We start from the raw sequence: 27,113 nt of genomic DNA, 5'->3' as shown, positions 1-27,113 counted from the left end.
TATTATTTATTAATATATTAATTTACTTATAAACTTTTAGTTAGTAGCATTAATGCTTTCAATATATTCTTTTTAAAAACTAGCTAGATTTCAATTGATTATTATAAATAATATATAATTTAATTTTTTTTTATTAAATTTGGATATGATTAATTATTTCTTTTATAATTCTTGCAATTAATGATAAACAATTTTTTATTAAAGTTATAAATAAATTATACAAAATATAAAATATTAATTTTATGATTTAAAATAATATATTTTTGTAAAAAATGTTATTTTTAAAAATATATAAATAATTGAAAATTATCAAAAAAAACATTTTGTAAATTTTGCATATACATATACTATATTTATATATTATATACATTTTATTTTTTAAAAAAATCTTTTTTTTGTGTTATTTTTATATCATTAAATTTTTTCTTTTTACATTACTATTTTTTTTATTTTAAACTAAACATTCAAATATGTTATTATTAAATAATTAAGAACCAATGATTTAAATAATTTATTCAGTTCTTAGTCTTTTATTTTTATCAAAAGCAATTAAATTATTAATCATTTCTCTTAGTTATTTTAAATCAATTTCTTCAATTCTATTTTATGTTTATACAAAATAATTAATAAAAATATTATAGCAAAAACCTTAAAAACCTTCTTTAGCAATAAATTATTAAAGTTCCATATTTTAATGAGCAAATTATCACTTAAAAAGAGCTACTAAGAATACATATTCAAAAAGGCTGACTCCAAATGCAAAAGCGTCAGCTTTATCGATACTTGCAGTTAAATGATTATTTTTAGTATTTTTCTTATTATTTTATTATACTAGCTCTTAGTTTAGGACTTAAATAATATTGATATATCTTTATTTTCATTTTTTCTATTACAATTCTATATTGATATCATTAGAAATTCAAAATCAGATAGTCTAGCTGTTTTTTGATCAAAAACAAGTAAATATATTTTCAAGTTTAAGGTCATTATGGACAATACCTTTATTTTGTAATTAAACTAAATATAATAATAAAACAAAGTTTAGCTTGTTTTTGATTTATTAGTTTATGATTGAAATATTTTTGAGCAGATTTATGTTAGGAAGTTTATATTTTCATAGTAATCTATTGATTTTCTTCATAAGTAATCTTTAATATTGTAGAAAATACAGTGATTTTGATTTGTTCTATGGAAATTTATTTTCTGAATCAATTAAGATTATAATTATTTTTATGTTTTTTAATAAAATTAATTATGTGTGTAGTTTAGATATAAATCATTTTTAAAAAAATATATATTTTCTAATTGAAATAAAGTTATATAATTTCTATTATAGTAATTTTATATTATTATTTACTATATTTTTTTCTATTTTAACGAGATTTATAAACCAAAGATAAGATAAAAACATAGTTAAACAATTTTTTTTTAATCAATAATTAGTACATAACTAAAATAATTTAATATTTTAACAAAATTATTGTTTTTATTGTATTTTTAATTTATAAATTATAATAGGATTTAATCGAATTGCTAAACTTTTTTATTATATAATTATTGAAATTTTATATTTTTTCATTAAGTTAAATAATTATAATAAATAAATTAATTTAATGTCACATATAAAAGGAAACATATTTAAAATAATATATGTTTATTAAAAAATAAAATCATTTCAATTTAATATTCTATTAGTTTTGTTAAAAGAGGATTTTTTTTAAAAAAAATATAAGTAAATTAAAAATAAAAATAAATAAAAAATGAATTTAAAAATTAAATGATTATAATTAATAATAAAACAGTTAAATTATTTTGTATTTTTAATTTTAAAATTCAATATAAATAATCATAAGTTTTATAATTTATACTTTTATTATCGCATAAAAATTTATTTTTCATTTATATTTAATTTTTTTTTTTTATTTTTAAAGATAATTAAATGCGTATTTTTATTTAATTTTTTTTTTTTAAAAAAAAAAGATAATAAAATAGGGAAAAAAAAAAAAAATTAAGAAACCAAATAAAAATATAAATTTAAATGATTGGAGGTATTTTTTTTTGATAAAATTTTATTTATTTTAATGTTTACTTTATTTATCATAAAAAAGCTAAAAATGAAGCTTTAAGTTCAAATATAATAAAAGGAGATGATAAGCAAGAATAAAATTAACTTAGCAACATATAACTTTTGAATGAAATAAAGGTTTTAAAAAAAGAAGTCAGCTTTTTAAATAATTTAAGTAAAATAAAATTATAAATGCATTAAAAATAAATATATCAAGACAGTAGATTAGGAAAATAATTAAAAATATAATTGTCAAATAATGAGAATATTAATGATATGGATTTTAATTATACGAGAATCAATGAGTTACCTTATTTAGAATAATTATTGATGGCATATGATGAAAAAATAGAAATTATTGAACTTTCATTATAAAATGTTTATGAAGATTTTAGAGAAATATAAAAAAAGTCAGAAGTTATAGTTGAAGAAAATAATTATCTTTAAGATTAGCTGAAAAAAAAATGTTAGTAATTATTTAAAATTTATTAATTTATTTTTTTAAATTAAAAACTTTAAAAAAAAATTAATATTTTTTAATTATAAAAATAAGGGAAATTTAATAATTATAAATTGATGGAATGCCATTATAAAATATGGCCTTGAATTTTTGTAAACAATATATAACATAATATATATAAATCAAAAAAATACATTAGAAAAACTAGAAAGAGAAGATTTAAATGAAAGAATAATATTATTAACGCAAGAAAACGAAGAAATAATACAAAAATTCACACAATTACAACAAAAATATAATAACCTTTAAAGAAAATCAGAAACAAAAATGAACGAAATGGATTAGCAATTATAATCTTACATAGAAATCAGAGATAAATTAAGGAATTAATAATAAGAAAATGAAGAAATTAAGATGTAAATAGAGATTTTATAAAATAAGCTAAAAAACTAAATAGATAGCTAAGCATTTAATTAATGTGAAAAATCTGATTTAAAAAACAAATTATCAATAAAAGAAAACGAAATCAAGTTGCTTAAAAGCCAAATTTAAAATTTTAAAGATGTTTTGAAGGAAAATGAAGAAAAAAACGAAATAGAATAAAGCACTTTATTGAAAAGTATCGAATAATACAAATTAAAGGAAAGAGAATTGTTATAATAGCAAAGCAATTTAGAAAATTAAATTAATATTTTATAAGATCAAAATAGAAATGTTTGTAAAGATTCAGAATAAATGAAAGTAGAGCTAGATTAGATGGTCAAAATGATGGAAAATTATGAGACCAAAATTAATATGATGGAAAAAAAAGAGGAAAATACTCAAAAATTAATGAAGGAATATAAAGAAAAAGTATAAGAATCTTTTATTGTTAGAGATAAATCAACTTTAAAAGAAGAAAAACTTTAAAATATAATAAAAACTAATTAAGAAAAAGTAATTTTATTATTTAATTTTTCTTATTTATTACAATTTAAATATAGTTTAAAGAAGATATGAATTAGTTAAAAGTTTAGCATGAGAAAATAATTGAAAATTTAAAAAACAAAAATAAGTTAATTACTGATGAAAGAGAAAAAGAATTAAAATAAGCTTTTGAATAATTAAATAGTACAAATTATTAAAAAGAAAATTACAAAAGAATTAAACTTTCTATAATCTGAATATAATAAAATTGTCTCAGAATTGGAATTAAAAAGTAAAATTATTTTGTATTATATGAAAAAAATAAAAAAAAGCAAGTAAAAATGATAAAATAAATGAATTAGAATTACAAATAAGTAATATGGAAGAAAAATTAAGTTTATAAGAATAAAAATATAAAAATTTAGATGAGAATTATAAAAAAGCAATAATTAAATTATAAAGAGATATTGAAAAATATAAAGAAGAAAATAAGAAATTATTTAATGAAATATAATAATTTAACTAATAAATTGGTTAACTTAATAAAGAAAAGGAGTATTTTTAAAATGAAAATCTTAACATTAAAAAAAATATTGAAGAAAAATATTAATAAAATTTTAATCTATTTAATTTGAAATATAAAGAAATAACTGAACAACTTGCAGAGTCAATTAAAAGAGAAAAACAAGCAAGAGAAAAAGCTATATAAATATTTTAAACACATGAAAAAGTATTATTTTAATAATACTAAAAAAATATTTTATATATTTTTTAAAAATATAGATTGAAGAAAAAATGAAAAGTGATTATGAATTAAAAATCAGAGAATTAGAATAATATATAAATAGAAGATGAAATAATATATTTAAAATAATAAAGAAAATTGAAACATATTATTATTAAATATAAAATATAAAAATATATATTATGAAAATATATATATATATTTAATATGTATATACATTTATATTTAATATATTTTTTTATAAATACATATTATTTAATTCAATTATTAATGTACTATACTAAAAATTATTAAATTTTGTAATTTATAAATTAAGAAAATAAATTAAACTAAGTTTTAAAATAAAATTTATTATTAAGTAGCTTTATAATCATTTTATAATAAATTATAAATAAATCTTTTTATAAAATTATTATCTATATTTTTAGATTAAATATTATAATTAATTAATTATTCACTTTTTTAGCTATATTTAATGGGATCATAACCTACAAAATCTAGTATTGGTATAAAATATTTATTTGAGTTTATAAAGCCAATATTTTTTTTAAGAATAAAAAAATAGAGTTGATTTAATATTATATTTATAAAAAAATATTGATTAATGCCAAAATCCAAAAGAAATAACTAAATTAGTAGTATTTTTAGAAGATCAAAATTAATATGTTTTGAGAAAAAATATACTAGGATAAGGTGGAAAAGGATGTGTTATAGAAGGTTTTAAATATAATAAGGATTTAGCAATTAAAATAGTCCATTATAATAATTAAAAAGAGTTTAATAGAAACATGGAAGAATTTTTATACTAAAAATAGTTTGATTGTAAATATATTGTAAATATAAAAGAAAAAATGTAATTAGATATAGGTAAAAATAAAGGGTATTAATTTTATGTGATGGAAAAATGTTAGTGTAATGATATTAAAACCATTTTTTTTAATATATTTTTTTAAATAAGTTAATTTAAAGGAGTTTCTTATAAAATAAAAATTTAATTTATAAAAGGAATAAGTATACAGTATAGCGCTTTAACTTTTAAAAGGATTATAAAAGTTGCATAAATAAAATCTCATACATTTAGATATTAAACCTGCTAACATAATGTTCGGATATGATAATTATTGGAAATATAGTAATAATATTAAAAAAAAAAAAATTGTTTTTAATATTTTTTTTTTAGCTGATCTTGGTATTGCTAAAGAACTTAAAAATTAAAAGTAAAGTACAATAAACTTAGTAAAAATATATTAATAAAAATAAATTGTTATTTATAAATAAATTTTTTAAAAAAGAATGGTTTTACGGCTTAATATTCTTCACCCGAATAATATTAAAATATGAATGGGATAAATATGACAAAAATTACATAAAGCGTATATAATTTATTTTATGATTTGAATTTATAATTAAATTTATGCATTTATATTATATAGAGTGATATATATAGTTTGGGAATCGTTTTTTTATAATTAACTGGAGTAACAACAAATAAATAATGGATTTTTTAAATGAAAGTAGGTGTTAATAAATAATATTAACAACATCTAAATAATAATTTTGATGAATTTAATAAATAAGTTATTTTATAGATGTTAAATTATGATTAAGAATAAAGAATTTAATTAAAAGAATTAAAAAATATTATAATTAAATTAAACTAATAACTTTTAGAAAATAATTAAATGAAGCAATCAAATTAAAATAATCAAATAATTTAAACAGAATAAAATAAAAAAATAAAAGTTTAACTAACACCCTAAAAAACTTTTAAAATAAATCGAATTAATTGTAGTGTAATTTAGGATGACTTAGATGGATTATTAGGAATGGAATAATAAGGTACTTATCGATTTAAATCAACCCGTTAAGAATATTACAAAAATAATAAAATTAATATATTTACTGTAAAAAGCTAATAGATATTGAATTGAATATTATTTTATAATTATATAAATATATTTTTTTTCCAGATTTTATATAATTAATATTTTTTAAAATGTAAAAATTTTTAATTTATTATATAATTTATAAAATAAAAAATATATTTTTATTTATATTATGACTTTTAAATATCAACTATCATTTTTTTAATTTAATAAAATTAGAAATTATATTTTTATTTTTTTACCTTTAAAAAAAAGAAAAAAAAAAGAATAATTAAATAAATTTCTTAGAAAAAAATAATAATAATACAAATAAAATATACATAACATATTAGTAAAATGATCAATTTTAAAAAAATTTTCAGCATAAATATTCTAAAATAAAACAAATTAATGTTTAATTATACTGAAATAATAAAAGATGAATTAAAATTAACAGATTTATGTAAAAAAGTAAATTTTTAATATAATAAATATATTTAAAAAAAAAATATTAATAATTTTAAGATGATTTTATAAAAAATCAAAGATGACAGATTTCTTCGTTTAATAGTTGATAGTGGAGGTAAAATAATTTTAAATTATTTGTTTTATTTTAAATTTTCAAAAGAGGGATGTGGAGGATTTGTTTATAAATTTTAATTTGATTAAAATGTAAATGAAGAAGATGTTGTTTATAAAAACGAATAAAATAAAATTATATTTGCATGTGATGATTTAACATATAACTTTATTAAAGGAGCAACTATAGATTATGAATAAAATATGATGAAAAGCTCTTTTTATGTTTAAATTAATCCAAATTCTGAGAAAGAATGTAGTTGCAAAGCTTCGTTTTCGCCGAAATAATCTGTGTTTTAAAACTGATATTTTAAAATTTAATAACAAATTTCTTTGATATTCATATTATTTTAGAATTAGGAATATATAATTAATTTTTTAATTATAAAAAAAAAATGAAAATTTATATTTTATTTATTTTTTTCTTATGAAAAAGTTTAAATAATTAATAAACTTTAGCAAATAAATATATTCAAAAAATACGTATAAATATTTTAATTTAAAAGCTATTTTAATTAATAATTTTAAGATTAAATAATTATTAAAATATATATAAAATATACTTTCTAAATAATTATACAATATTATTTAAAAAAAAACTAATATTCTCGATTTAATTTTAAATAGAGTATTATTTTTTTTTTTCAGCAATAATTGTATAAACTATACATATAATATAAATTAATTCTTATTAATATAGTAAAAAAAATTTAATTTATTTTTTTAGAAAATAATAATAAGCATATTAATAATTAATAAAGTTAAAATCCATTATTTTATGTTAAATAAATATATTTTTTAATATATAACATGTATATATTACTTGCTCAAACTTAATTTTTTATTTTTACTATTTTACTATAATTTTTTTTTGAAATATAAAAAAACTATTCTCCATTTTTTTATATCGCCTATTGAAAAAATTAATATATAAAATATTATTAATTATAATTTATACATTTTTTCTTTATTTATATAATTTAAATCTGCTTCTTAGTTTATTTATAAAATTAATTTTTTTTTACAGAATATTGGTTTAATTTTAATTTTTAGATATCTCATTATTCTTTTCTATAAACAATGTTTTTTAAAAAAATGCATTCATTGACTCTTTAGGTAGGTAAAATTATACTTTAAATCCATTTTTTTTATAAATAATATGTTTAATTATATCTAAATTTCGAAATATTTAAAGAAAAAATTTTTAAATTAAAAAGTAATAAACTAATTAATATTTGAAAATTAATTATAAAATATATAAAAAGTTTTAAACAATAATAAGACTTATTAAGCTAATTAATTTTCAATTTTTTTAAATTAATTTATTATGAAATTGTTTTGAACACTTAAATATATTAAAGTCTTTAGTTTCTAATTAATTATTATCAGTTATTATTTTAAAGCATTTATAATTAAATAAATTCTTTTTTTCTCAGAATCTATTGATAGTTATTTTAAAAAAAAGTATTATTTCAAAATTGATACTTTTTAGTCAAAAAAATCAATTAAAATTGTAAAAAAAAAAAAGAATTGATTTCATAAAAAAAAATTAATAGATAGTTTTTATATTTTTGCTAATAAATATTTTTTTTTTAAATAATGTAAAACAAATTAATAATAAAATTTAAAAACATAAGTTGAATTGAATTTCACATTATAAAAATAAAACAAAAATTATATTAATATAAAATTTGATAATATAAAAATAATATTTTAATATTACAAAATATGGTAAATTCATTATTGTATAAAATTTACAATAATCTATTATTATTTAAAATGCTTCCTTAAAATTTTTATAAAATCTCTCGCCTTTTTATCATCATCATACAAAATAGTAACTTCAGTAACTTTTTTTCCAATAACATTTTTTACAGGAATATCATATTAAAATATAAACTTTTTTTTTTTTTAATTATATATTACATTTCTTATTTTATGCAAAATCACTTTTGAAAATTCAACTTAAGAATTTTTCTAATATTTAAAAAAATAAAAATAAATTTAAAATTTTATTATATTTACTTTTGCATAAACAAGCCTTAGATCAGTCAAAACAATTTCCCTTATAGTTCTTTTAAGTACTTTAATTTCATCATAATACAATATACTTTCATATTTTTCAGGTTTGAGCTTCAATTTAGTCAATATATCAATTCCTATAACTAATTAATATTAAAACTTATCAATTTTATCATGAAATATTCTTGGTGGTCTACTTCTGTTTTCCATTATATGTTCTTCAAAAATAGCTTAATTAAGTAATCCCTATTTATATAAATACTTTTTAGTATTTTATTTAAAAAAAATACATCACAAATACTAATTAAATAATCATAAATACCAATAGATGGCTTAATTATTAAGCCAGCAGCAGCTTAATAAACGCCAAAAATAAATCCTAGAATAATTTTTTTTCTACATCCCTTCAAAGGCCTATATATAATTCCAGTTAAAGCATCAATTAATGCAGCAATTAAATTTTTTCCACCTTTTTTTTTAAATATTTATATCTTATATCTATAAATAATATACCAATAATTAATCCATCATGTAGGCTTTTAATTTGTCTATTAATTTTTATTTATCTATCTTATTAATATCTTTTATGAAAAGTCATTTTTACAATAATCCTTGCAAAAAATCCTAAAAATAAATGTTAAGTAATGATATAAAAAAAAAAAATATACCTGTAATATTTTTTATGGTTTTATATACACTTTGTATTGTATTTTAAACTAAAGTTAAAGCTCCTTGAGCGAAATCTCCAATTGCTTATTTTCCATTTCCTTTAGTTAAAGCTTTTAATGGGTCATAAATCATTTTGGAAACACTAGAAGTTATTTCATTTACAAGTTTTACAGGGTTTCCTATAGCTTGAAAACTACCAAAGATTTTATATAATTCAATCATAAACTAAGTAGTATAATGTTTAAATATTCTCGTTTAAATATTTTATGGTGTATCATATAGATGAGATTGATTTAAAGCATTTAATTTAATATTAGCTTAATCAATAGAAACTAATTCAAGTCCTTTTTATAAAAATTATATATAAATAATATAAAAAAAATACCAAATTATTGAAACACAGCTAAAGGTGATAATTTTAAAGATCCATAATTCTACTAGTTATCTGACATATTTAGTGTTAAGCAAAAGTCAATAGGCTGAAAGTGCAAATGCTTAATATATATAGCTTTTTTGCTATTTGTTTAATTTTATTTTAGATTTTTTTATAATACATCATCTAATTAGTCTAAAATAAAATTTTCTAAAATCATTTAAACTTAAGAAGGCTTATTAACTTCATTTGTGTGATAAGTAACTTTATCAATTTAAGATTTAAATTTAAGAAAACTTTAAATAATTTATTAATCTATCCTAATTTCAAAATGATCAATGTAAACTTATAAAGAGTTAATCCATTACATAGATTCTTTTTAATGATAGGCTTAAAAATAAAGTGATTATTATGATTCCATTTATTCTTAAATATTTTAATTCTCTTTTGTTTCATCATTATGTTATTCTATATTTATAGCATTTATTTTAAAATTATTTTTTTAATTCATTTGTTATGAAATTAGATTTTAATGTGTTTCTTTATTATTAACATTATTATAAACATTATTATTATTATTATTAATATTATTATTATTATTATTATTATTATTTAATTATAATTAATCTTATTTAACATCATTTTTATCATTTGCTATGTCTATTTCACTACTTACTTTTGAAACTCTTCTTTAATTTAAATTTAAATATTAGAGTTAAGGTTTTTATTATATGTTATTTTAACTATTACTAGTTACTATTTAAGGATGGTTTTATAAATTTGATGCATTTTATATTAAAGGAGATTAAATAGATTATTATATTTTTTGTCTTTCTTCTTGCACATCTTAAACTTCTTGATTATCTATATTTTTCCAGTTCACTTGTATGAAAATAAATGGCGGAGGATTTTCCCCTGTTTTTTTCTTATCAGAGGCAAATACGACAGGAAATTACGCTTTTTCATTTTAATTATTAACAAAAATATTTTCTACACTAAATTAAAGAATATTATTTTAAATATTTTTCGTAATGTTTTTTTTTTTAATTTATTCATTCTAAAACTAATCTTAATTATTTTCCATTTCATCAATTTAAGATTTATTATCAATTAGTTTTTCCTAATCATTGTCTTTTACTTCCTTTATATATCTTTCATTCTTAGAGTAAATACATTACAAATTCTTAAAAGATATAGAAAATAACTCAAATGTTTTATTATCAATAATACTAATTCCAATCATATTACTAATAGAAACTTTCAAAATATTATTTTTAGTTTGGAAAGGTTTCCCATCTTCATCATAGGTAATTAATTCATTCTCGACTTTGTTTTTACTATTGTTATTATTGTTATAAATACCTATTCTTTAAACAAAAAATGTAATTTCCATAGTCCCGTTTCTAGGTTCTATTTTAAAATCGACCTTTTCAGGAGTATTTACTAATATAGACTAATGAATACAATTATACCAATCAATATATTCTTTTGATTGATTTTAAATCTTTACTTCGAACATTTTTTAAGTATTTGTCGTAATCAAAAAACCGTTTCGGCTTTATTCAAGTTTTGCTCCTAAAATTTTTATTGTTTAGTATTTTACATTAATTATATAAAGTTTTATTTTTTATTTATTTATATCTAATACACAGAAATATTAGCGGAATACATTTTTGAAGTTATCGCAAATATTTAAATAACCTTTTTTAAATAAAAGCTTATTTTTTTATTTTTAGAGCTAGTTTTGGATATTATTATTTATATTATCGCTTTTTTATAATGTTATAGGCTCATAGTTTTTTAATTTATCTAAATTATAAACTTATTTTACTTATTCGATTTCAACTTATATCTATTTATCACTGTCTAAAATCCAGTGATCCCAAGTAAATCGAATTCTTTATTTAGGAAAAATAATTTTCCTTTCTGTTGTGAAGTTTTTTTTTTTACTTCCACAACACATTAGTCTATTATCTTTATTATTAATAAATTGCTAAATAAATATTTCATGAGATGTTTAATTATATATAATATAAGGAGGTTATTATTTTTCACTTAGTTTTATACATATTACATTATCTTAAAATAAAATATTAACTGTAATATATTTATATTATTTCTTTTAATTTTACAAAAAAGGAAGTTTTACAGCAAAATCATTTATCTTTATAAAAAAAGTAAAAATAAATATTTATATATTTAAAAATATTTAATTACTTCATTAATTTTAAAAGGATTACTTTTTAAATAATTTTTTTTTTTTATGTTATCTTTTAAACTTTTGTTTTCAAATGTATTATTACTTACTTTTTTTTCTCTTGAAATCGAAAATTTTTTTTTCGGTTGTTACGTTTCTTATTTATCTTTTATATCATTAAAATCTATAATTTACAATTAAATAGCTTTTTTATAACTTTTAGTGACCCAAAAGAACTCCTTAGATTTCTAAGATTATAAAGTGAAAATTTTTACATTATTATCATCATCTAAATATTAGAAAATATCCAAAGTTTAACTCGTGAAATTAAAAATATAATATTTTGGTTTTATTTCAATAATATTTGTCCTATAAAAACTCCCCTAACACTATCTAATATTCACATTAAACTCGAATTCGTTTTTATTATAATTCATTAAAGGAATATTGACATTATTTTTTTATTATAGACTAATTTTTTATGACCAATCATAGTCCAAAGCCGTTTTAGTATCCCTAAAAGCGAATTTCATAACTCTAATATTATTTGAAGATGATAACACTTATACTTTATTTTAATAAAGGGTTTAAATATCTACAGGAATATTCGAATTTTGCATATTGTTTTCTTTTATTTGTTCAATATCATTGGCAATATTATATTTTTAATTTTTTTCATATTTTTTATAATAAGCGAGATATTGACCATCACTATAAACTAAATCCTATTAAGATTTATTATGAATTAAATAAGGAATATACATAATAATTTCCCTGCAATGTTTTGAAATTTTAATATGTTCAAAATGTAAGAAAAAATCCAAATCTTTTCCACTTAATTTATGCACTTCAGTTTTTTTAAATTTCATTGGAAAAACATTTATATGTATAAATTTATTTTATTACGTTGTTTTCTCATCTTTTTAATCATATTTTTTTATACTTAATTACACTTATTGGCTCCACTTAACTTTATAAGGAATTACAGATTGATCCATAAAAAGTACTTTTTTTATTTATTAATCACCTATTTAAATTTAAAAATTTAAAACTGTTGCGTTTGTTATTTTTAAAACTGGGTTTACTACTAAAATAGTATCATAACAAAAATTTTCAGTTTCTTTAGTTTTATAAGTTGACTAAATTATTTATCGGTTTTTTATTGTCGAAATAAAAAAAAAACTTTCTTGGGTATCTATTTAAACATCTTATTTATGTACCAAACGTGTATTTTTGTCTTCTATTTAACCCAAAATGTCCACGAATATATTCTCATCATCAGTTTCAAAATCTGATATATAACTATTGTTTCTAATTAGGTCACTTAAAGCATAAAAGTTAATGTCTTTCTCTTCATTTTGTTGTTAGTTTTTTTCATTCTAATATTTTTTATCTTATTCAGAAATTTCAAAGCCAATAAAGGCGAATTTTTCCAAATATTATAGAGGTATGTTAATGTTTTAATTTTTTTTTACTTCGAAAATAGTTTTTGTTTAAGTTTTATTATGCTTAGCATCTATATTTTCAAAATCATTTATATTCATTTTAATTTATATAAAAGGTAAATTAAACTTATTTATTTCCACTTATTATTTAGATTAAGTTTAAATTTTAAATTAGTTTATTTATTTTAATTAATATAAATTTTTTTGTGTAGGATTTAAATATAAATAAACTTTAAGATTCTCATTTAAATTATTATATAAATTAATAGAGCTAGATATTCTTATCATTTTGTGTCCTTATTTTTGGTCTATATTTGTTTCTAAAACAAAATAATGTTTATCCCATCCAGGTAATCTTTTTTTGCTTGTAAACATGAAATTTTACATTAATTTATTTTATTATTCTTTATTTTATTTTTATACTTCATTATTTAAATCAGAATTAATAGACTCAATTTCATAGAATTACTTTCCTACAAAATCCAAGGAAACATTATTAATAGTTCTATATTCGCTAAAATTTTTAGTAATTAGTAATTTTCGTCCTTTAATATTTTTCTCATTACCTTTTTCATTATTAATTTAATTCATATTATTATTATTATTATTATTATTATTATTATTATTATTATTATTATATTATTTATAATAATATTTTCTCTATCTTAATTATATGAATTATAACTTTAACTTAAATTCATTTGATTAGAATTTCCATAATTTACACATAAAAAAGTTGCAAAATTACCTGCAGTACTAGAAAGACTTTCCTATTAAGTTTAATTAAACTATGTTTTATTTTTTCTCAAAGTAAATTAACTTAAAAAATTCATTGCTTTCGCATAATCTTATTAATTTCCTTAAACTCTTTAAGGCTAATTTAATTATTTCTATAATTAATTTATAACATTATTCATATATTTTTATTCTAGATTATTAAGTCTCTTATCTTTTTCTTCATTTAAAATAATAAAATTTACTAAAAAATTTCTACTTTTGTTATTTTTTATAGGATTATTATTTTAATCTTTCTCTTAAGTAAATTTAGGCTAAACATTTTTATTTTTTCCTGATTCTACAAACTACTAAAGTAAATTTTCAATATAAATCTTCTTTTTTTCGCCTATAGTAAAAAGTACCCCATATCCCAAATTATTCTAAATTTAATAAGGATCTTCTGTATTTTAAGGTTCGCTGTATATATTTGCAGTTTCAATAGCTGTTTCTAAAAAAGCAGTACTTATATTAATATTAAGAGAATTTTCATTTAATTATACACTTTCAGGAATGCTTTGTTATTCTTCATTTTTTATTTTATTTTATTTTACAAAATTCTTTATTTCTAATTCTATATCTTAGTGCTTTTAAATACTTATCTAAGAATCAATTAATTTTTTTCTTATAAAAAAAGTCCAAGGTTCTAAAAATGGCTCGTAGAATTATTTCCTTTTATTAAAATATTTTATTTTTAAACATCCTTTAAGTCCTAGATAATAATTATTATATTTTGTGATTTTTTTCATAATTAATTTAGAAATTTTTATTTTAGAAATTTAATTTCCAAAAGAATTTTTCAATACCTCGATTTTAAATCTTTACAATTATATTTTCATTACATTTATACATTTTTCCTAAAATTAAATATTCTGAGCCTAAATTTACTCCCAAGACATCCTAATAGGCTCGAAATTTTAAATTTAATCATAATTAATTATTTTTTCTTAATTATTCGATATAATATAAAAATTTTCTGTACTTTATTTTTAATTGTATAATATGTCATGTATTTTATTATTCGAATATCTAATCCTATTCTATACATTTATAATTTACCTGAAATCTGTAACCCTATGGATTGTATAATAAGAAGGGTTAAATAAAGATGAAGTAATTCCGATTATTTTTTTTACCTAAGAAATGCAAATAATAATATTCCTAAATTTATGTATTTTATTATTATCAATTTTAATCACAACTTCTTAATTTGTGAAATTTCCATTTCCTTGACTAGAAAAATCCTACGTATTATCTTAATTTTTCATATTTTATTTATTATCATCATTTTCAATTTAACTCAAAATATTTAAATCAGGAAAATTAACCCTATTTTTATAAAATTCAATCTTATATTTATTAGAAAAATTAATCGAAAATGGAATAATAATATTTTAATTTTGATCTTCATAAATTAATTAATTGTCATAAATATCAATTTTAGATAAATCATCCTATTGCTAAATATTGTTCTACTATAATTCATCTCCTTCATGAAATATTTTATTTTATTATTTGTTTAATTTCATCTATTTTATTTATCTAATAACTTTATAAATTGAAGAATTAATCCCTTTACTATTTTAAATCTACTACTATTAGGCTTTATATAAAAACTCAGATTTAAAAATTTAAACCCTATTTAAATTTGCATTTATGTCCATATAGGCACTTCCTGGTCCCATAAAACTATCTCCTATCCACTCTTATAAATAGTCCACATCTAAATTAATCGCAAGGCAATTTTAAGAATAGTCGTTTAGATTTTCATGTATTATAGCCCATATATCTTTGGCTAAAATCTTAACCACCATAGGAGGATAATTATTATAATCTGGCTGTTTGAAAAAATATTTACTTTCAATATCATCTGAACCATTAAATGGAGTTCGGAAAAATTTAACTAAATCATCTACAAAATCGTTTAAAAAAACCAAGTTTTTGCGAAAAAGATTTATTTTTATTAATTTCTCACCATCTGGTTAAGAAACAAAAACTAATTTTAAATCACATAAGGAGTATCCTTCATTCAAATTGGTAAAAATTTTATCAATAACTTTACTACTATTTTTATTTTTTAAGTCTTTGTTTTAAGCACCATAATTTATTAAATCTTTTATTTCTTTTCCTAAATATTTATACATGTCATTATATAAAAACTGTTAAAATTTTTAATCCATGTATTCGAAATTTATTATTTAATGATCTAATGTTTTTGCTATTTTTTTTTATATAAATAAATTAAAAAAATATTTTGTTTACATAAGCATTAATTGTAATTATATATAACCCATTTTCTTACTTGTGGAAAATTATCTTAAGGCCAAATTAATGTATCGTTTTCTTTTTTTTTAAATATAATATTTATATTTAAATATCTTTATATTTTTTTTTTTTACTTAAAACTAATTTTTTTTTTTTTTTTATATATTTTTAATTTTAATCTTTATCTTATTCTTAAAATTTATAATTTTAAGAAACCTAGTCCTGGTTAGTATTGTCGTCTTCTTATTATTTTCTTTTTTAACATATTCTTGAGAAGAACTATTTGACTTTTTACCAAAATGTTTGTTTATTCTATGTCTAGTTTTAATTGATTTTGCTTATTTCATCTTAAATATTTGATTATGATATTTTTACTATTTGCTAATTATGCTAATTATTTTCAAAGCTTAAATTTTAATCATTTTTTTTATTATTAGCTTCTTTATCTTCCTCTTCTTTTTGTTCTCCCTTTTCTTCTTCATTATTAAATTCATCAAAGTCTTTATTTATTTCTAAATCCGAGCTCTAAATACTATCATTATCTTTATATTCTTTTTCTTTAAATTAAAATTTCGAGTTTGTTTATTATTATTGCCATTTACCAATATCAAACAAAATTTAACTATTTTTCATTTAACTTGTTAATCTAAAATCATTTATTTTTATTTTAGAAACCCATAATTTCATTAACTTTCCACCATTTTCTCTCATATAAAAATGATAAATTAAATTATTTATATTTATTTCAGCTTTTATAAATATATTTTATCAAAAAATAAAAATATAAATATACCTAAACTTGCTGGATTATGTACAAGAAATACATTAGTGTACTTTTATAGAAGTTAATTTTAGCTTTCTTAAATAATATCCAAAAAATTAATAAAATTTTCATTTAATTTAATATTTTTTTCTTAATTTTGTTAATTTTTTTAAGAATTTTGACCTTGTCCTTGTCCTTGACCTTGACTTTAACTTTATTACTCTTTATTATTTTATATTTCTAACTTTAAGGCAGATGTTTTTAATGCTTCTTCTTTTTTCTTTTATTATGATGATTTCTATTTTAATTTTATTTCATGATTATATAGGTTATTATCTAATCGATAATCTTAATAATTAAAATCATATTTGTCTTATAAATAGAACAATAAATCATCTCTTTATCCTTAAAAGCATTTTAAACTAATCTAACCTACTTCTATATCACAAAATTACCAAATCTGAAAAAAATATGATTTATTTTTATTTTAACAAAAAAAATAATTAAATTAAAATACATTAAAGTTTTAAATATCAAAATCTTAATTTAAAAAAACAGTTCTTGCAGCTTCAGCAAGATTTTCTTAGAAAAATTTACATAAAGTACAGTAATCTCTATCGTAGATATATAAATTAAGTTGTGGTATTTTTATTTATATTCTCATAGGAAATATATCTTATTAAATTGAACTATAACTCTCAAACTCTTTGTCTTCAAAAATTATGCTTACTTCAACTGAAGGTATATCTTATGGAGATTAAATAAACAAATCCTAAAAAAAATAATAATATAGGAATAATAAAACAAAAATATTTTTACTTTATTTAAATATTTTTCAGAAGTAAAAGCTTACAAATTCCAAATTTATATTTTTTAAATTTCCACAATTTCTTATTTTTAAAAATTCTAATTTACATTTTAAAACTATTTTTCCGAGAAATTTTATTAATATTAATTTTTAAAATAAATTTTTTATTATTATTTCGAATTTTAGCTTTCTTCTTTAAGACATTCCGCTTCTTAAATTAAGTTCTAAGTTTATTTAGGCTTAAAATTTTCAATATGAATACTATCATTATAATCAACTGAGCAGAAATCATTATTTATTTTTTATAAATTGTTTACACTATCTTCCAAACTCTTAACATCATCAAAATTTTCTATTTCTTAAAAAACTTAAGAATGAACTTCTTAAAAAGTCTAATTCATCAAATTTTCTTCATTTTCAAAAAAATGGAGTCCTTTATCTATCAAGCCATCCTTAGCAAAATCCATACCCCATTTTCCTGTAAACCAATACCCTATTTTGGAAAACTTTAAAAATATTCCATCACTTACACTCAAAGAATTTCTATAGGCTGCAGCCACAGAATTTATTACTGTAATTTCTATTCTAGAATCAGAACTTTATTTCTCCTAATGATGGCTTTATTCTCCCATTCCATCTGCAATATTTATCTATTATTTATAATATAAATCGTATTTCTATTTTATCATAAGTCTACTGTATTATTTTATAAATTAAGAATTTTCTTCTATGCTTTGTTAGTAAAAGCCTCGACTAAAAATTACCTTATATAGACTTATAGTTCCATTATATTTCTTTTTAAAAATACTATCTTACTGTTTTTTAATTTTAAGCCAATATAGGAAGAATAATTATTTAATAAATTAAATTATTCAGAATCAGAAGAAATCATTTCAAAACTAAATTCATTTGTTTCATCTTCTTTATTACCTAAAGTCCTATTTTTGTAATTAAAAAAATAAATAAAATTAAATATACTATGTAAGTAATCCAGATTTCTCACTAACATCAAATAAAGCGATATCTTTAGAAGTAAATTTAGTTTATTTATTATTTTTATATATTATTTTAGAAAAAACAGAATTCTACATATTCAATAAAAACACAGGTTTTAATATTTTTTCTTAGTTTTTATACGGGACATTATGCATCATTATTATACTGAAAGAAGGAATAGATAATTCTAAATTTTAAAAAATTCTTTTATTAATAATTTCATTATCTTAGATTATATTTTCTTTTTATTATTTTTCATCTTAAAAATTTGCTGAAAAACCTTTAATTTACATAAACTCCTTAAAATCTTCTATTCTTTATCGAATATAAATATCAGTAACATCAATAATATTTTTTAAATAAGCTAATTAATTAGGATCTATTGTTAAGATAACTTTTTTTAAGGAAACAGATATTTATTAAGGTAAACTTTTATCCTGATCATTTGGCTAAGCAACATAATATTCTGAATTATAGGAATTAATAGAAATAAAAATATCATGTTTTTAATCAAACTCTAGTCCAATATATTCCTAAAAATTTAAAATGAGGAAGTTTTTCTAAGAATTTTTATCAAAACATTATTAACATTTATGATTTTTTTAAAGCTTTTAATTTAAAATTAGCTACTCTTCTTCAAAGATTTATAGATTTTAAATAATCTTCAATTATTCTTCTTCATCTTCATTTTTTTTAGTTTATTAATTCTATTACTATACTCTACAATCATTTTTTAACTATTCAAAAATATTCTGATGTTAATTGAAATTTTTATCCTTAAAAAACTCTTCCAAATCTTTTTCTAAACTTGCGTTTGATTCATTTAAATTATTAATTTTTTATAAAGATGAATTAATATTTTATATACTCAAAAATTAACTAATATCTTAATTTTTCGGATATTCTTTTTACATAACAATTTAATAATCACTTTAAGCCAAATAATAAGTACAAAAATGTTTCAATTTTCATTAATATCATAATTGCAACAATTTTAATTTTTGATAATCATTTCTCCCACATAAATTTTTTAAGAATTATGAAAATATTTATTTTCGCTTAAATATAGAATATTACCTAAATTAAAGCTCAAAATATTATTTTAATGATAAATAATATCTTCATATTTCTTTATTTTTCCTTAGAACACACCCTAAAATTCACCTAAACTCCATCTAAATTGACCTCAACAATACTAAAATTATGCACTTTTAACATTTCAATAATTTATGGCGTATATATAATATTGGGATCAATTATGTAGTTATTTTCATATACATTAGATGTACTAGTTCCATTGCCCTTATTCTATTATTAATCATCTTATTCATTAACAAATGATTAAAATGTATAACCTTTAATAGCCCACATTTAAATTAAATACATTATTAATTACATTTATTTAATAGACATATTGACTATAAGAAAAGGTAAAGAAATCGTATATTAATAACATTAAGGGGTAATATGCTTAATTAAATTTATTTTTTTATTACTTTCTAATTTATGAATAACTCCAATTTAACTTTTTGTATATTTCGTTTCTATTTTTATTTATATAGGAAGTGTTTCGAGTATAGTTTCCACGTTTTCGATTTATACAATTTTTTTTTAAAAATCATCCCTATTCAATTAGTTTTTTTCTATTTTTTTATAATTATGTAAAAATATATTTTTCTTTTCTTCCCAATCATAGTCTTATACAATTAAAATTTTCATACAATATATATTTATTAATAAAGGCTCTTATAATTTTTCTTCTTATTCATCTTTTTATTTAAATGACTAATTTAAGTTTTCTTAATGTAGTTCTGTATCATGTTCTCGTTTAAAAATTTTTAAATTTTTTATTTAAAATGTTAAAATATCAGATGCTATTTAATAATTTATAGGTAAATAGACATTTATTTTTCCGATTTATACAGAAAGATTTAAAAATGTAGTTTCTATATCTTTTTACATTAAAAATTAATTAAAAAACTGTTCTTATTTATAACAATCGTAATCTATTTGTATATTATTCTCATCTTTTTTTCTTTTTGTTAATACTTTTTCAGGATCGAAAAATAATAATTAACTTAAAACATCTTTTTTTTATAAAAATAAAAAATAAAAATAAATTTATATATATTTACTGCATCTTTCTATAAATGGTTTAGTTAGAGTAAAAATTAAAGTAGGAATATTTACATCTAAAGAATTATGTGTGATTTTTTAAATTGCTTTTACTGATAATGCTGATTTATTTATTTTTATGACTTCAGTTTTAAATATAATTTATATTCCTTCTTTAATTTCCATTATTTAATTATAACATTTATTTAAAGAATGCATATCAGTTATATTTATTTGACCAACATCTATTTATAATTGATTCGTATATAAACTATCTTAGTTAAAAATTAAAAGTAAAGAATTCATTTTTAAATGCAAAAGCAATTTTTTATAATTTTTAAAAGTTTCGAAATTCCAAATCGATGCATCAATGATTTTAGAATTTTCTTGTTTATTTTCTTAATCTTTATCATTTTATTAAAATTATTTAATCCCTTTCTTACTTAGTTCATTAATAAAATTTTTCTTTATATGTGATAAAATCTAAATTATTCCATAAAAAAAAAAAACATAAAATAAAATAAAAAAAACAAAAACAAAAAAATACTTATTATTAAAGTCTTGGTTTATTATAAAGAGTATCTTTAATTAAAGTTGCTTAGTAATGAAGATTTTTAATATCTTATAACATCTAATTTTCCTCAATTAAAATTTAAAAGCTTTTCATTTAGACTTCAACATTATAAGTAAAAAAAGAGTTTTATTCATTTTATTAATCTTTATTTTCTCTTTTTTCACTTTCAAGTGTATTTTCAGTATTTTAAGAATTTCCAATATTTGCTTTATCAAAATTAACATCATTTAAATAATATACATTTAAATTCAATATTTTCGATTTTTAAAAATCTTTATCTATACTATAAAACCATTTTTCAGCATCAACCCTTTCGTCATAATGGGAAGACATTAATTTTAATTTATTATCCACAAGACTATTTATTGACATTTGCCTTAAAATAATTAACTATGACAAAGGAAAATCAATTTCAAATTTATCCAAAAAGTAAGTTTCGTTTTCTTTTAATTTAGAGTTCATTCTTTTTTTTGTATAAAACCTTCTGTATTTAACTGCTCTTAAAAAACCCATTAATCCTTTTTATTTTACTGAATTAGGTAATTACTTTAATGTTATTATTTTATCAACTTTATATAATTATATTTAATTTTTATATAAGAATAATATATATATATATATATATATATATATATATATATATATATATATATATATATATATATTAACTTATATATCTCCACCATTACTCTGTTCCATTAGGCTCACTTTGATCCTAACTTTTTTCTTTTGGTCTTATTTTTGGTCTTTTAGAATTATAAGTAGCTAATTCTTTTAGAGATTTTATCAATAGTCTTACTTAGTTTTGTTTTAAAAAAATAACAGCATCATCTATTGTTACATTTACATCTGCTTTATAATTATTTTAAATATCTATTTTTAATTTTATGTCCACATTAAAGTTTTTTAATATATAATTATCAGTTTTTTCTTATAAAATCTATTCAATTTCTTCATCTTTTTTATAAAACTTTTATGAAAAATATCCATTTTTTTTATCTTTAATATTGAAATAATTATCATTCTTTTAATAAAATTTTATAAGAAAAAAATAAAAATAAATTACTTAAATATATGTATCCAAAAAACTATCATAAAATTCAAAAAAAACACAAAAGTTTCTAATTTAAATTTCTTTAAAAATAGAATCAATATTATTCTGTTTAAAAAGTTAATCTACACTTCCTAAATATAATTAATCAATATTCAATCCTACTTTTACAACTTCAAAATTATTTATCTTATATATTTTTTAAAAATAAATATTATATTATTTAAATAAAAAATACATGATATATATTTATTATTTCTATATTATTTATTTTAAATTATAAATTAGATAATATTCCCTATAATGCATTTTAATAAAAAGAATCTTTTTTTTTCGTTTTTCCATTTTCTTATGTTTTTTTTTTATCTTTTTATTTCTTTTTAATATGTTCTAGTCTTTATTCAAAATATTTATCTAATGAATTTTCAAATTATTATAAAGTATCTAATTTAATTTATAATAATTTTGATTTCATTTCTTCTTTTTCTTCCTATGTTTAGTCTAATTTATTACTAACAATCATTTTAAATCCATTTATTTCTATTTTTATAGGCTTTTAAATATTTTATTTTTTATATTTATATTTTATTTTTTTTATAAACAAAAAATATACTTGCTTTTTTATTGCTTTCCATGGTATCTATATTTTTATTTCTTATATAATTGAATCAACAACTTCAATATTAATTCCATATAAAAGAAATATTTCTTTCTTTAAAATTAAATTTTTTAAAATTAATTCACCTAAATATAATTAATATTGCTTTTAATATAAAATATAGATTTTATATTACCGTTCCAAAACCCGACATCTATTTATTATTCATCAATCTAAACAAAATAAGGTTTTAAGAACTTTTTTTTATATGCTTCAATAAAAATAAAGTTTTATTGTTTTTATTACTTTGCTTATGATTATAGAACCTAACCAATTGGTTGGCATAAATTTAAACATTTAAAATTTAGTTATTTTTAAATAAATTTTACTATGCAGTAGTTTTAATTTGAATTTGTTTTTTTACTTATTAAAGTTATATTAACATATATTTAATAAATTATGTTAATTTACATATTTAATAATTGAAGACTAATAACTAAATAAATTTAAATAAAAATTCTTCTTATATAAATTATATAATTTAAATTATGATTTAAAATATATAATATTTCTATTATAATTTAAATAAAGTTTAATTATATGAAAAATTATCCTTAATTAATTATATGAAAAATTATCCTTAATTAAATTATTTAATTAAAAAAAAATATTAATTAATAAAATTAATTTACACAAAAAAACTATAAAAAGCTTATATAAATAAATAATTGTAATAATGATTCTTTAAATAATTTATTTCATTTTATTTTTAGATTATTTATCAATAATAATCTCATTATTACTTTTTTTTTATAAAATATATATATTTTAAAAAATATAAAAAATATTTAAATTAGATTTTTGTAAAAAAATCAAAAAAAAATATATATGATTGATAGTTTCATTTACCTTACAAATTAAAATAAAGTTTTATTATCCTTATAAAATCCGCGTACACCATTAGATTAAAATGCAATAAAATCCCAACAAGACGAAAAAGAATCAAAGTAAATACTATAAATCCTTGAAGGAGAATATAAATATTCCGAAAGCGAAGAAGAATAATAAAAAAAAGACGAAGCAGCAAAGCAATTACGCATAATAATAAAAAATTGGATATAATAAATAAATGCCGAAAAATAAATCGAAAACAATCACGGAGGTGATTTACTTTTTTTCGGTTCATATAAATTAAAAGTAGGCAAAAAAAAATATAAAATTAAAAAATCAAAAACATATTATAAAATAGGTAAATTCAAGAGGAAGTGATATAGATGCAGTTTGCTTATGTCCATTTTATGTAGAACGAGAAAAAAATTTTTTCGGAGATTTAGTTCATATACTTTCATAAAAGAAGGAAATAACGGAGCTTTTTCCAATCCAGGAAGCTTCGGTTCCAATAATAAAAATGTAATTTTAAGGAATTTTATTCGACTTATCATTTGCAAGAGCCCCTACATAATTTTAAAGTGATAAAATTGATTTAACAAGTAATTAAATGCTTTTAGGGATGGACGAGCGTTCATGTAAATCATTTAATGGTTACAGAGTAGCTGAATGGTTAAGTAAAAAGGAGAATATATAAAACTATGAAAATTTTCAAAGCATATTAAAATGTATAAAATTATGGGCTTAAAATAGGGGAATATATTCGAATATAATAGGTTATTTGAGCGGAATTGGTTGGACAATTTTAGTTTCTAAAATTTGTTAACTTTTTCCAAATTATTCTTTGAATTAATTACTTGAGAGATTTTTTTTTCTTTATTCAAGGTGGAGATGGTAAGATTTTCCAGTTTAAGTGGAATATATAGTAGATGATGTTGCAAACTCGAAACTAAGCGCAGATTAATGGAGACCTGAATATAAGAGCAGTATGATGATTATTACTCCATGTTTTCCATGTATGAATTGCGCTCATAACGTCTCTTCAACCACTTTAAGAATTATATAGGAATAACTATGGCATGGATATGAGACAATATGTAAAATATAGAACGGGAGTAAAAATTATTCCGATTTATTTAAATCGTTTAAGTTTTTTAAAAAATATAAACATTTTTTGGAAATTAAAATACTTGCGACTAATAAAAATGACTACACTGTATGGAAAGGTCATGTGGAGAGCGGACTAAGGAAACTTACGAGGCTTTTTGAATCACCCTAATATATGAATTTATTGGAAGTTCACCCTTATCCAAGCTATATAGAAAATTTTTTGGATGATACTTAAAGTTAGAAAAATAAATACAAATTCTAATGTAAGTATTATTATGGATTGATGTGTTTATAATCAGAAAATAATGAAAGTATTAATTTAAAAGAGGCTTGCGTGTATTTCGTTGAGTAGTTGGAAATGTACCCTATGAATAAAGTGCTAGAAAGTATGAATATTTAGTGTAGTCATTTATTAAGAAGTGAATTAAATTTAAAAGAAAACATGAAATGAAATATTTTAATTTATAAAGATTCTTTTTAATCTTAAATTAATATTTATTGCTTTAATTAATTTTTTGTTACTTATTTATATTGTTTTTTTTATTTATTTTTTTATTTGATTTAAATATTTTTTCTTATTTTTAACAAAAAAACACTTTTTTTAAACTTAATTTATAATTTTAATTAACTTTTTTGATAATAAAAAAAATTATGCTTTTATAAAAGGTTTTTAATAGTGCTTCTGTATATATTAAACTATTTAATACATGTTATTATATAAATTATAAAAATAAATTTAAAAAAATATAAAATTAATATTTTTCAAATAAGTCTATTTTTTATATAATATATTTAAATAAAAATATTAATAATCATTTAATAATTTTTTATATTTAAACTAAATAAGCGGTAAATCTTAATAAGGCGGAAAAAGAAACCAATAAGAAAAATAAATAATAAAAAATAAAATTTTATTACTAATAAAAAATCAAAAAGAAGGTAAAAAAAAATTAACAAAAAAATGGAATAAGAATTTCCTGAATAAACTAATTAATAATTTGATAAAAATGCATATTGGTAATAAAAAAAATTTGAATATATATCCGAATTAAGTTAACTATTAATGATTGGTATTTCCCAATCTCCTCCCCTAACCGAAACTCCTAAATAAATATTTGACCCGAAACTTGAATAACTTGAAAATCTTCTGTAAGTAGAACAAAAAACGCCCGAATAAGAAGAAACCATAAATTCTTTATCAAAAGAAATAATAAAAATAAGCACTTTGTGGTTAATAGAGGGCAAAAATGGCCAAGAAAACGATATAATATAATTAAGTATGTTAATAAGGCAATATATATTATCTAATTTTCCAACAATAAATTATTTCAAGTAAAAAGATATCGATTTTTTCAGAGATATAATTTTACAGTCCGCCGAGAAAAAAAATTATTCGCAAAAATTTACTAAGGACATTCTAAATATAATTCAAACGTATTAAAATAGTGAAAAAATACAAATAGGATAACATGATATATGGGAAGTAAAAGAAATCTAGTATTTAAATAATAATGGAAATATAGAAGAAATCGAATTTATACATAAAAATAGAAGATATCATTAATTGTTATTGAAAAATTTAGACAGATTAATAAAATCAATAGAAAAAGGAAAAAATGAAGACGAAAGTTTTGGTTTATATTCAAGAGCAAAAGCAAATAAACCGAAAATTAAAAATGAAAAATAAAATTAAATTATAAAAGAAGAAAGTGAAAGTTTATCTTAAAATTAAAATAATTTTGAAATTTAAAAAAAGATAAAAGAAAACGAAGAAAAAACAACTTAAAAAAAATAAAAAAAATAAGAAAAAAAAATAGAAGAAAAATAAAAAGAAGAGAATAATAA

General features: G+C 17.9%; 5 protein-coding genes across 5 annotated transcripts, besides 17 other annotated features; 2 read left to right on the top strand and 3 right to left on the bottom strand. All coding sequences in view use genetic code 6, as the record gives it.

Annotated features, from left to right (window-relative positions):
- Positions 1 to 1,717: 1,717 nt before the first annotated feature.
- Positions 1,718 to 1,758: a microsatellite.
- Positions 1,722 to 1,762: a microsatellite.
- A 228-nt stretch (positions 1,763 to 1,990) lies between these two features.
- Positions 1,991 to 2,780, top strand: IMG5_064530 (hypothetical protein; the record flags this gene model as incomplete). Its single annotated transcript, XM_004036936.1, has 5 exons — positions 1,991 to 2,048; positions 2,109 to 2,240; positions 2,283 to 2,535; positions 2,619 to 2,677; positions 2,725 to 2,780. Coding segments are annotated over 5 exons (558 nt in total), but the record flags the coding sequence as incomplete, so codon positions are not given.
- Positions 2,527 to 2,564: a microsatellite.
- Positions 2,781 to 4,315: 1,535 nt separating the features above from the next.
- Positions 4,316 to 4,372: a microsatellite.
- Positions 4,364 to 4,412: a microsatellite.
- Positions 4,365 to 4,408: a microsatellite.
- Positions 4,413 to 8,357: 3,945 nt separating the features above from the next.
- Positions 8,358 to 16,712, bottom strand: IMG5_064520 (PH domain protein; the record flags this gene model as incomplete). The annotated part of the gene is made up of 10 exons (XM_004036935.1): positions 8,358 to 8,888; positions 8,933 to 9,111; positions 9,156 to 9,266; positions 9,311 to 9,655; positions 9,697 to 10,224; positions 10,429 to 11,848; positions 11,992 to 13,892; positions 14,075 to 15,333; positions 15,694 to 16,228; positions 16,403 to 16,712. 10 exons carry the CDS (start codon positions 16,710 to 16,712, stop codon positions 8,358 to 8,360), a joined length of 7,119 nt encoding a protein of 2,372 aa, XP_004036983.1.
- Positions 10,227 to 10,297: a microsatellite.
- Positions 13,711 to 13,759: a microsatellite.
- Positions 13,917 to 13,970: a microsatellite.
- A 1,909-nt stretch (positions 16,713 to 18,621) lies between the features above and the next one.
- On the bottom strand, positions 18,622 to 19,846 carry IMG5_064510 (hypothetical protein; the record flags this gene model as incomplete). Its single annotated transcript, XM_004036934.1, has 2 exons — positions 18,622 to 18,874; positions 18,915 to 19,846. 2 exons carry the CDS (start codon positions 19,844 to 19,846, stop codon positions 18,622 to 18,624), a joined length of 1,185 nt encoding a protein of 394 aa, XP_004036982.1.
- Positions 19,847 to 20,021: 175 nt separating this feature from the next.
- Positions 20,022 to 23,743, bottom strand: IMG5_064500 (hypothetical protein; the record flags this gene model as incomplete). The annotated part of the gene is made up of 6 exons (XM_004036933.1): positions 20,022 to 21,530; positions 21,595 to 22,190; positions 22,291 to 22,861; positions 22,911 to 23,225; positions 23,286 to 23,416; positions 23,467 to 23,743. The coding sequence occupies 6 exons, from the start codon at positions 23,741 to 23,743 to the stop codon at positions 20,022 to 20,024; spliced, it is 3,399 nt and encodes a 1,132-aa protein (XP_004036981.1).
- Positions 21,543 to 21,591: a microsatellite.
- Positions 21,836 to 21,876: a microsatellite.
- Positions 22,227 to 22,286: a microsatellite.
- A 119-nt stretch (positions 23,744 to 23,862) lies between the features above and the next one.
- Positions 23,863 to 23,923: a microsatellite.
- A 235-nt stretch (positions 23,924 to 24,158) lies between these two features.
- Positions 24,159 to 25,735, top strand: IMG5_064490 (nuclear poly polymerase npap nucleotidyltransferase protein binding, putative; the record flags this gene model as incomplete). Its single annotated transcript, XM_004036932.1, has 2 exons — positions 24,159 to 24,467; positions 24,520 to 25,735. 2 exons carry the CDS (start codon positions 24,159 to 24,161, stop codon positions 25,717 to 25,719), a joined length of 1,509 nt encoding a protein of 502 aa, XP_004036980.1. The 3' UTR covers positions 25,720 to 25,735.
- A 58-nt stretch (positions 25,736 to 25,793) lies between these two features.
- Positions 25,794 to 25,831: a microsatellite.
- Positions 25,832 to 27,052: 1,221 nt separating this feature from the next.
- Positions 27,053 to 27,113: part of a microsatellite that runs on past the window's edge.
- Positions 27,056 to 27,113: part of a microsatellite that runs on past the window's edge.
- Positions 27,058 to 27,113: part of a microsatellite that runs on past the window's edge.

This window comes from Ichthyophthirius multifiliis (assembly GCF_000220395.1).
Source record: "Ichthyophthirius multifiliis unplaced genomic scaffold scaff_1120509250306, whole genome shotgun sequence".
Classification (NCBI taxonomy): domain Eukaryota; phylum Ciliophora; class Oligohymenophorea; order Hymenostomatida; genus Ichthyophthirius; species Ichthyophthirius multifiliis.
This window is presented reverse-complemented; position numbering and strand designations above follow the sequence as displayed.